Here is an 11,522-nt window from a genome sequence, read left to right on the forward strand (position 1 = left end):
ATGAATAATTGTATGCCTTGTCTGTGATGTGCCGCTGTTCTAAACCAGGCTGTTGTTGTTGTTCTGCACCTGTGCTTACACACCTTACACTGACTGTGCTGTGATTGATGTGCTGTTTAAAAAAAGCCATGTCTGTTCCTCCCTGATGTGCCGCTGTTGACGTTCTGCACCTGTGCTTATAATTATATGCCATGTCTGTTCCTCCCTCCCTGATGTCCTGCTGTTCTAGACCAGGCAGTTGTTCTGCACCTGTGCTTTGACACCTTACACTGCCGATGTTGTAATTAATGTGCTGTAAAAAAAAACATGTCTGTGTGCCACTGTTGTTCTAAACCAGGCTGTTCTCTGTGCACACTGCCTATGCTGTGATTGATGTGTGGTTATCTCACCCTGTTATTTTAGGCCCAAGCTACTGTTGTTTTACCCCTTTTTATTCTATTTCTTTTTTAAAGCTCTTTCCACACTGATATGCTGCACTGTCCTGTATCCCGGGCCTTTATTATGCCTTAATTAAGTCCTATGACTTCATATTTTGAATAAACGGTGTCATTTTATACTGTTATCATTGTTGTCCTATATCAAACTTAAAAGCAATACAAAAAACATTATATAGAAATATTCTCAAGAAAATGAAGACACAGGAGATGAACCATACTGTAAATGAAAAAGCAATTAATTTCATTACTTGGACATATGAATATGCAAATCAATCATAATTTATTTACTCAATACAACTGTTACAAGCATATTTTAATCATTTTTATATTTATAGAACATATTACAACACTTTCCATACGTTATAGATATATAAATATGCAAATCAATCATAGTTTATATACTCAATACAACTGTTACAAGCATATTTTAATCATTTTTATATTTATAGAACATTGTTACAACACTTTCAACACGTTTCACAGTAAGCCTCCAGCGGGATTCGAACCTGCGAGCAGGAGTACTGTTCTGCATGCTAACCAAACGTCTTGGGTCGGCTTTGTGCAGGGCAAGGAACGAAACAGAGAAGAATGCGTGGGGTCCGCCAGAGCAGTTCCATTGTGGTTAACGTGAATCCCAGCTTGGTAACTATGGGAATTTATGCCACAGAACTAACCTGGTCCGTAGCAGGGTAACTTTCAAGCTAAATTAAGCTGTGTTGCAAAAAAAAACAAAACGTCAAGTCCAAAAAGATGGTTCCGTCAACCTGTGCTTTCGTCACCTGTAGACTACAACTTCAAAAATAGAAACTTTTTTTTTGACAGTGTCACCAAGCATGGATTTACACATTCACTATCTCTAAAGAATTTGTGAAACTATGTGACTTTAAATGTTTTAACTTGACATGTGTGGTTCTAGGAATCTTGCTCTACATCATTTGTGTTCTGTGGTGGTGTGATGCGTACCAGTGAGATGGCATAGTAGAGAAATCATATTTTTGCGTGTGCAGGTTTGCTACCCATAGCGTGTAGACCATGTAATTATCTTGATCATTCACTTTTTAGTTATACTTTTTAATGAAAGACATGTCCTACTGTTGATAAAGTGTCATTCACATTTGGTAGCCTGTTCAGTGGCAGTAAATATGCTAGTGGACAAAAGTATTATTCTGTAGCCTAATTAAAACCGCTTCATGTGTCAACAACTGTGCAACAAAAATGAATGTCAAATCAACTGTGCTACACAGATTAAATATTAAATGACAAATTGAAAGCCATTGCATTTCAGATAATTATATTTCACTAATTATGTAATGTAATTATATTTACACTTTGGCAGAACTATGAGACTTATGGGAGACGATAGCTATATTGATACCTATTTCTTTGACCACCTACGCCTAGACAATAATTTGGAGCGAACCCTTTTAATCCAAGAACGTATGCCTAATATTTTGAATAGCCTATGCCAAAGCTGTTTTTTGAGTTTACTATTTATTCATTCAATCATTTTGTTAAAGAGTGAAGGCAATCAAACTCGCAATTGATTTAAAACCATCATCATTGTTGTTTAAATTTATGCTTTCCTTACTTTTCAATTTATGTAGGCTAGTCCTTGACAACTATTTTTTTTTTTTTGGTCGATGTTCACTTTAATTAGCATGCAACGTTGGCGGACAGTACACATTGGTCGTAGTGTTATCCGATTGCGTCGAAGTCCGAAATCATTCAGAGTAAACATGGTGTAGTGTTATCCAATTGCGTGCGGTGAGATTTTTAAATGCATGCCGCCACTCGAGTTTGGCCATTACATTGTTCGTGGCCAGACCCTTAATCTTTCTAGATTACCAGAGTCTGGATTTTCGAGGCTATTGTAACAGTACATCGGCAGGACTCGATGACATAACATCCTTCAAATAGTAGCCATTAGGCTATAAGGATCCCTCCATGAGTTTGAGAAACGATGTCAGAGTCCCTTCAGTAGAAGCAGATCGGCCCTATTTTAAACGCCCTCTTCGCTCTGGAGCCATGCTGTTCTACTGTCACTGAAGGCTGCACAGCTGAGATCCTCAGGGGAGAGACTTTACAGCCAGTGCTGAGATATGGAAACACTTTCTCAGTGAAAGTGTGTGTGAGAGTGTGTATGTGTGTGTTATTATCAGGGTCAGAGAATGACAGCTCTCCTCTGTCCCAGTCCAGCTGCACTCTGATCCTCTGGAGTTTCTGCTTCACTGTGAGGAGAGTGGGGGGCTGTGGGGGAGCACGTGCTATGTATGTATTGTCCTTGTAAAACACATACCAGCGTCCACTCATGGATCTAAAGTCTCCCTTACTCTGAAGAGACTCTGTCATCACACCCACATTCCACCAGGTGTTCTCCCCAACCTCCACATCCCAGCAGTGAGTCCCTGAGTTAAAGCCCTCAGAGCCCAGGACGCTGGCATACATATCAAATCTCTCTGGGTTATCAGGAAGCTGCTGTCTTGCCTGGCTGACCTGAGCACTGGTCAGATCCTCAGACAGGAAGAAATTTGGGTGTGCAGTGTTGGGGTCAAGAGTCACAGGAACTGCAGAGAGAGGAACACATAGTGCACATCAGATTTTGTGTGTGTGTGTGTGTGTATGTGTGTGTGTGTGTGTGTGTGGAGCAACTTGGGGTTAAGTGAACGGTTGAGGCGGGGAATTGAACCCACAACTTTTCAGACTACCACCACAACAGTGTGTGTGTGTGTGTGTGTGTGTGTGTGTGTGTGTGTGTATGGAGCAACTTGGGGTTAAGTGAAAGGTTGAGGCGGGGAATTGAACCCACAACTTTTCAGGCTACCACCACGACAGTGTGTGTGTGCGTGTGTGTGTGTGTGTGTGTGTGTGTATGGAGCAACTTGGGGTTAAGTGAAAGGTTGAGGCGGGGAATTGAACCCACAACTTTTCAGGCTACCACCACGACAGTGTGTGTGTGCGTGTGTGTGTGTGTGTGTGTGTGTGTATGGAGCAACTTGGGGTTAAGTGAAAGGTTGAGGCGGGGAATTGAACCCACAACTTTTCAGGCTACCACCACGACAGTGTGTGTGTGTGCGTGCATGCGTGTATGTGAATATGTTTCTCTGTTACTCACTGTACTGAACAGTCTCCTGCATCTTCTCCCAGACTCTGAACTTCAGGTTGCCCAGGTGCTTTGCCACATTGATCAGAGCTCCTGAAACCCTCTCTGGATCCTGCAGTGTGCACTGGGCTCTGGAATAACATTCAGGAGTCAGTGCTGCAGCATGCACAGCACAGCATGCTGTGGCTTTGGGTTCAGAACCACAGAGAAGAGAGAGAGACAGGAGGCAGATCACTCACCTTTCCACTGTGCTCTTGTAGTTCTGGAAAACATAGACAGGGAATTGTAGTACATGCAATACTCCATAGCAAATGAATCCACTGTATTGGTGTACTAACTGTTGTGCTGTTACTTAGACTGAACATCCTTCTTACCTGCAAGAATGTGATATCATCAGCTCCCAACTTCTCTTCTATAGTTCTAATTGCATCTGAATTAGATGAAATTTCTCTCATCATCCTCTCAATCTTTTTCTTCATCATCTGACTCTTCTGCTCCTCTTCCTCCCTCAGTGCTGCTATCCTGGCTGCCTCTTCATCTCGTAGAAACTGGTGAAGCTTCTCAAACTCCTCCTTGATCTGCTTCTCTGTGTGTTGGACCTGAGTCTGGATTAACACACATACTGATAAAGGTTATTTTAGTGATAAGGTTTTTTTTTTTTTGAAAAATATTGTTGTCATTAAAACGCTAATGACTAATATGATCTATGTCCCACCTTAATGTGAGTTACTATTTGGTCATAGAAGATTTTAACTTCTTCAAAGGCCTGGAGTCTCTCCTGGAAGGTCTGCAGTTTGATCCGTAGTTCCCCCTGGGATAAATAAACCTTTAGCTTGTTCTGAATAAACATTTTATTTTACATTTTATTCATTACTCCAAGAAACAAAGGGAGTTTCTTATACCAGACAAAAACTCTCTTATACAGGCTACACCAGGTCCACAAGTGTAGTGCACTCCGTTCGCAGAGTGTGAAAATAGCTTTAGAAGACGGGTCACATTAACCTGACTCTCGCCAGATAAATTTCGTTCCACCGAGCTCCACTCATCCATCTGGGATCGATCCATTGGAGTGGTGCTTCAGCAGGCTGGGCCTTATCAAAAAATCCTTGCATATGATTGGATAAGCCACTTGTCCGTCATGTATTGACGTGCTTATTTCAACCACTCACATCAAAGCCAACCCGTGACGCTGAGAACAGTCTCACAGTTGCTTCTACGCTACGTCACATCTATGAAACTCCTGCCCTGCGTCCTGATTGGCAATCTGGTGCCGAAATCACTCTCAACGGAACCGATCCCAGATGGATGTGAGTGGAGCTAGGTGGAGCTAGGCGGAATGAAATTAATCTGGCGAGAGTCAGGTTAGGGTCACATGCCAATTCACTCAAAATGTTAACCACCTCACACACCATCGCAATCAATCAAACAGAATCATTGCTGTGCCATAAGTTCAGGTAACAAGAAATGTTTTTTTTTCAATAATATAATATATTAAACTAAATGATAAGCAAAACAATCTCTATCTTCTGGTTTGACTGCCAGAATGACTGCAGTAGTCTCTTACCCTATGCTCTCCTGCTGCTTCGTCTATGGGACTGAAGGTGTGGTTCCTGTGTGTCCTGGCGTCTCGACACACCACACACACAGGCTGATGAGTGTTCAGACAGAAGAGCTTGAGCTTCTCACCGTGCAGACTGCACAGAATCCCAGAATCTCTTAATGCTGGATCTGATGCTCTCCCATTTCCTCCACACGGTAAACTCTCACAGAGATTCTTCAACGTAAGATTTACCGGAGGGAAATCGTCAGAGGACTTTGTCCTGCACACGGGGCATTCTCTGGACCCTCCGCTGTCCCAGAGTGTCTGCAGACATGCTTTACACACACTGTGATTGCACGCAAGGACCACGGGGTCTTTAAAGACTTCACAACACACAGGACAAGACAGATACATTTCTAACGGAGATTTGGAGGCCATGTTATGCCCCAACACAAGCTTGGCTGCAAAATGGCTGCTCTTTATCTCTGTGTGGGATTTCTTACTGAACTATAGTATCTACACACGTGTCTCCATCCACAATGACCATCTGAATCACAAACCTGCAAACGGAGTTGTAGGTCCTGGGACATGAGGCGAAAACACATGGGGGAAAAAAACAACCTGCCACTCAGCATTGATTCCTCTTTCCACAAAGTCAGGTCAGTCAGGACATTTGGACTTTGGAATTTAGTTAAGAATCATTTCCTCATAGCAATCAATAATCATTTACTCATAACAATCACTAAAAGAGAGAGGGAGGGAGAGAATAAAAAAGGAAGAGAGAGAGGGAGGGAGAGCGACACAAAGAAAGAAAGAGAGAGAGACTGTTGACCTATATGACAGGCATGTGACACTCCTCTGTAAAGCAAGGTGAACTATTATGACCCTAAACACACCTCTTTAGAAAGAGAGTGAGCAGCTCCTTAAAGGTACAGTCAATCAGACTGTTACCACTGTGTAAATTCACACTCCTCCCTTAAACATACAGTCAATCAGACTGTGTTACCACTGTGTAAATTCACACTCCTCCCCTAAAGGTACAGTCAATCAGACTGTTACCACTGTGTAAATTCACACTCCTCCCCTAAAGGTACAGTCAATCAGACTGTTACCACTGTGTAAATTCACACTCCTCCCCTAAAGGTACAGTCAATCAGACTGTTACCACTGTGTAAATTCACACTCCTCCCCTAAAGGTACAGTCAATCAGACTGTTACCACTGTGTAAATTCACACTCCTCCCTTAAACATACAGTCAATCAGACTGTGTTACCACTGTGTAAATTCACACTCCTCCCCTAAAGGTACAGTCAATCAGACGATTACTGTGGAAATTCACACTCCTCCCTCCTGCCTACACAGTCCGTCATCTCTCTTCCCTTCAACTCCTGCTCCCTCCCTTCCTGCCTTTTCTTGGCAAACAAATCTTTCCTTGAAATCAGTAAACTGAGCAGAGGATTGACTCAGAGTGCGAATTACCCCACCATAATTGGGGGGTACTGCTCCTTCAGTTCTTCTATGGCCATCATGGTCCACTACCATACAGTATCAATCCCCATCGTGATCGCCAAGTGCAACATGTGTTGTGCAACACACATACAAGGTCTAAACATGCGACAAACTGATAATCAGTAGGCTATACAGAATATCTCATTGTTATTATATATCCAAAAGAGAACTGTTTTGATCAGCTCTCAAAAGTTAGAAGTTAAGTGCACTGAAATACCATTCTAATAGTAAAAGTAATACCTTTACAAGAAGCCTATTGCCTATTTCATGAAATATTGATTTGGTTCATTTTTAGATTTCATAAGACCTCGAGGTAAGACCCAACCCTCTCATATACTGTATAAACAGAAACCAATTTTCTATTATAGTCTATGGTAGTCAGTGTCAAATTAACACAATTGCTTAGAGATATGTGAAACTTGAGCAATATTTAATGTGATTAAGGAGCATACTATGAAAAAACATACTACCACAGAAGAACTACAGAGCGTTAACCTACAAGAATCTGATAACCAGAACAAGCAAATCCTAGTTTCATTAAGATAGCCTAGTATCAGGGTTCTCAGATGAAACTACATTTATTGAACTAAAAATATGAAAAAATAGAATCTAAAAACAATAGGCCTACTAAACAATTAAAAACTAATTCAATGCATGTACTATTTAGCCTAGTAGATAGGATGCAATTCATGAAAAGTTTTTGATTTTTGGCAGGGTGTTAGGTATAGGCCTAAGGTTTTAAAAAATCCATGGATACAAGTTGGGGTGGCCCCCTAGTGGCAGTTATCCATAAAATCCAAAATGGCCCCCACCGAAAAGAGAAAAGGTTATATCTCAGCTTCCTTTAGTCTTAAATTGTTGTATAATGTATTTTCTCTACTTTGTTTGATACAAGGAATCCAATTTTGATATGTTCTGCTTATTTTAAGTCCATTTCCTTGTAGTATTATAGCCATATTTAGCTCATAAACTGTCAATATCTGAAAAAGTCACATTGAAATACTCAGGTCCCTAGACCCATATTTTTACCTCCAAGGTATGCTTTTCTTTGTTGATTGGACAGGTCACTATCACTATAGTGTCAAAAATCACATGTTGTGGGGGGTGTTGTGGCACAACAGGCTACAGCGCTCATACCATATACGGGTCCAAGTGCCCACAGGGACCCAGGTTCGAATCCGTCCTGCGGTCATATCCCGGTCCCACCCCATCTCTCTCCTCCACTTAGTTCCTGTCTCACTCTTCACTGTCCTATACAAATAAAGGCAAAAAATATACTTAAAAAAAAATTACATGTTGTGACCAAAAGGACCATTGTTGAGGCCTTTTAAATAAACACAACTTCAGAACTATGCCACAGTGAAAAGTTATATTAGGCTTAGGCTTCTCCTTGGAAATGACAATCGATTTTACCTCACCACAATGTAAAATAATAATAATAAATTATTTTAAATAGAGAATTATCTTGCTGACTAACCTTGGTAACTAACCAAGGTCCACACTTTACTAGCCTCAGTGGGTAAGTAGCAGGTAAGTAGCCGCCGGTAATTAAATGTATGAAGACGTGACATGAGCTATGAAAGATCAAAACACGTGAAGGCTGTAAAATAGCACATTTTCAACAAGCTAGACGTCTGCTAGCAACTTACATTTACACATGCACGTCAGCAGCAAACCGAATTTAGCCTACTGGAGGAATCTACCTACCGTTTTGTCATTAAACGTTGACATTTGCTTGTAGTCTGGTCAGTTTAGGGCAAATGGCTGCAAAAAATGATTAACATTTGAGCCAATGTTTTTCTGTTCATTTAGGGCCTAATAAACAAAAAAATGCAAGGAGCCCAAAAAATTAAGTGGGGGAAGGCCCTGAAACAGCCACGCCCACTTTTTAGACCCAGAATTCTGTATCTCAGCTCCTGAAGGTCACAGAGAGTTGGTTTTGGGCTTAAAAGATGCAGAAACACCACGTTTATATTAGTGAACAAGCATAAGCCGTAAAACCTTTACTTTTTGAGATATTCACGAAAAACTAGTTTTTGCATGGTGCACAGGCCACGTTTCATGTATCAGCTCCTGAAGGTTGTAGAATCATATTAAGTTTTTATTAGGTATGAATCTCATCTTATATCAATGTTATGAACCACCAAACTCCCTAAATGACCCTAATTTATTTTAAATATTGATGCAAAAAATTAATAAGAACTGTCGCAAAAATCTGTATTTTAGCTTTGAGAACCACCTAAATCTATGGAATTTAGTTACCAAACTAACTTGGATGGATCAGATGAATCTGGGATAGAAGAAATGTAGTTGGCCTCTACTGTTGAATTTTCATTCGAAACAACTGTATTGTATTGTTTATCAGACTATATTTGTGTTTAACTTGTGTACTAAAAAATCAGTGTTCTGCTGAGGCCCCCAAAGTTCTGCTGGCATGTGCTTGACATGAAAAATGTCATGTAAATGTGTGCAACGTTTTCATTTTTAAATCCACCACAGGAACTTGGAGGAAGGTACATAACAGATAGATTGATAGATATACGTTATTGATCCCCTAAGGGGAAATTCAAGGTCCCAACTTAAGACATCACAACATACACTACAACATAAACAGGATGATAAAATAACAACTCCACTAATAAGGACAGTAAAAGATACTAAATCAAGTATAGTATATATACTCTTTTGATCCCGTGAGGGAAATTTGGTCTCTGCATTTATCCCAATCCGTGAATTAGTGAAACACACACAGCACACAGTGAGGTAAAGCACACACTAATCCCGGCGCAGTGAGCTGCCTGCATCAACAGCGGCGCTCGGGGAGCAGTGAGGGGTTAGGTGCCTTGCTCAAGGGCACTTCAGCCGTGCCTACTGGTCGGGGTTCGAACCGGCAACCCTCCGGTGACAGGTCCGAGGTGCTAAACCAGTAGGCCACGGCTGCCCCTAAATCAAGGATCCACGTGAATGTACGAAGGATGTATAAGCATGAATCTCTTGCGTAACAGGGCAGGGACTGACCCTGTGTTTCAGTGGTAAGGTGCTCTATGAGGTGTGTGTCATGGTGATAGTGCAAATAAGTCCAACAGTGGAGTGATAGTCTAGAGTCAAAAGACCAGCATTAAATATGGACAATATCAGAGATAAATGTAAACATAGTAATATAAGAATTATAGCAGCAGTGCAAGGATAGGTTTGAAGTGATAGGATATCAGCCATTGGTCAAGTATGAAGTTAGACCACAGTCCACAGTGGAGGGAGGGGTTGTGCATGTGGGCCAGTATAGCCTGTAAACAGTGTAGACAGTGTAAGCAGTAACATTGTGGGTGAGTGGACAGTCCGTACACAACATTGTTATAGGAGGTCATAAAAGTGTAGAAGAGGGTGGAGAGGCAGATAGACTAAGCAGAGAAGTCGATCTCTTCACTTCCCTTTCGTGAAGCATTGAAGAGTTGTATGTCCCTGGGGACAAATTACTTCCTCAGTCTGTCAGTTGTGCATGCCAGTGAGCGTAGTCTCCAACTGGTCAAGCTCTTCTGCTTCATGATAGTGCTGTGGAGTGGATGACAGTCATTGTCTAAGATGTTGATTAGTTTGTTCAGGGTCCTTTTGTCTGATATTGAAGTGATGCACTCCAGTTCAGCTCCCACAACAGAGCCAGCTTTCCTTACCAGCCTGTCTTGTCGCCCAGCATCCCTCTTCTTAGTGCTTCCTCCCCATACAACAGCATAGCAGAGGCAATGGCAACAACAGAGTCAGACTGGTAAGACATCCAGAGGAGGAGCTTGCTGCAGACATTGAAGGACCGCAGCCTCCTCAGGAAGTACAGCCTGCTCTGCCCTTTCCTGTAGAGTGCTTTAGTGTTGAATGACCAGTCCAGTTCATTGTCCAGGTGTAGATATTTGTAAGTGTTTACCACCTCCACATTGACCCCCTCAATGGTGACTGGCAGCAGAGCAGGCTTAGACCTCCAGAAATCCACCACCATCTCCTTGGTCTTAGCAGTGTTGAGTTGTAGGTGGTTGAGTTTGCACCATTCCTCCACCAGGCTCCTGTATTCCTCCTCTTGCCCATCCCTGATACACCCCACAATTGCAGTATTATCCAAAAACTTCTGCATGTGGCATGACAGTGTTGTAGCAGAAGTCTGACGTGTACAGGGTGAACAGGACTGGAGAGAGCTCAGTTCCCTGTGGAGCTCCGGTGCTGCTGATCACAGTGTCAGAGAGGCAGTTCTTCAGTCTGACGAACTGTGGCCGCTCTGTCAGGTAATCTGTCAATCCAGGATACTAGTTGAGCATCCCCACCCATCTGCAGGAGATTGTCACCCAGTCTGAGGGGTTGGATGGTGTTAAAAGCACTAGAAACGTCAAAGAACATGATTCTCACAGCACTTTTCCCCTTGTCCAGGTGAGAATGCGTCCTGTGTAGGAGATATGTGATGGCATCGTCCACGCCCACTTTCTCCTAGTATGCAAACTGTAGCGGGTCTAGTGCATGGCGTACCTGGGGTCTTAGTATGCACAAGACCAGGCGCTCCATGGTCTTCATCATGTGTGATAACTGCTGTCACCTTACAAAAACCTATCATTTTTGGACTTTCACTTTGTTTACATTGTTTCTTAGAAGGTTGTTGGGGTCCTCATCTTCTAACAAAGAGCCTTAATCAACTTAAGCACTAGTAGGCCCCATGAGTAGATTTAGAGCTTTTGTCCAAACAAACTGCATTGCTTTCATGAGCAGATTTACAGAAAAAGGTGGCTTGGGCGCTGATTGATTCAGTGATAAAAGGGTTTTTCACAAATATCATAGAAATTAAAAGTTTTAGGGCCTATGTTTCTTCATAACACTAATATAAATGTGACATTTCCGCATCTTTTAAGCCGAAGACCAACTCTCTGCGACCTTCAGGAGCCGAGATAGAAAATTCCAGGTCTAA

General features: G+C 42.0%; 1 protein-coding gene across 1 annotated transcript; it reads right to left on the reverse strand.

Annotated features, from left to right (window-relative positions):
- Positions 1-847: 847 nt before the first annotated feature.
- Positions 848-6,098, reverse strand: LOC143099579 (zinc-binding protein A33-like). The gene is made up of 5 exons (XM_076262509.1): positions 5,102-6,098; positions 4,253-4,348; positions 3,890-4,142; positions 3,550-3,666; positions 848-3,001 (listed from the first exon to the last, which is right to left on the reverse strand). Exons 1-5 carry the CDS (start codon positions 5,513-5,515, stop codon positions 2,412-2,414), a joined length of 1,470 nt encoding a protein of 489 aa, XP_076118624.1. The 5' UTR covers positions 5,516-6,098; the 3' UTR covers positions 848-2,411.
- Between the last annotated feature and the right edge of the window lie 5,424 nt (positions 6,099-11,522).

This window comes from Alosa pseudoharengus, unplaced genomic scaffold (genome assembly GCF_046254945.1).
Source record: "Alosa pseudoharengus isolate Yale_2024_CS ecotype anadromous, Long Island Sound unplaced genomic scaffold, YU_APseudo_1.1 YU_APseudo_1.1_scf_3, whole genome shotgun sequence".
In the NCBI taxonomy this organism is placed as follows: domain Eukaryota; kingdom Metazoa; phylum Chordata; class Actinopteri; order Clupeiformes; family Clupeidae; genus Alosa; species Alosa pseudoharengus.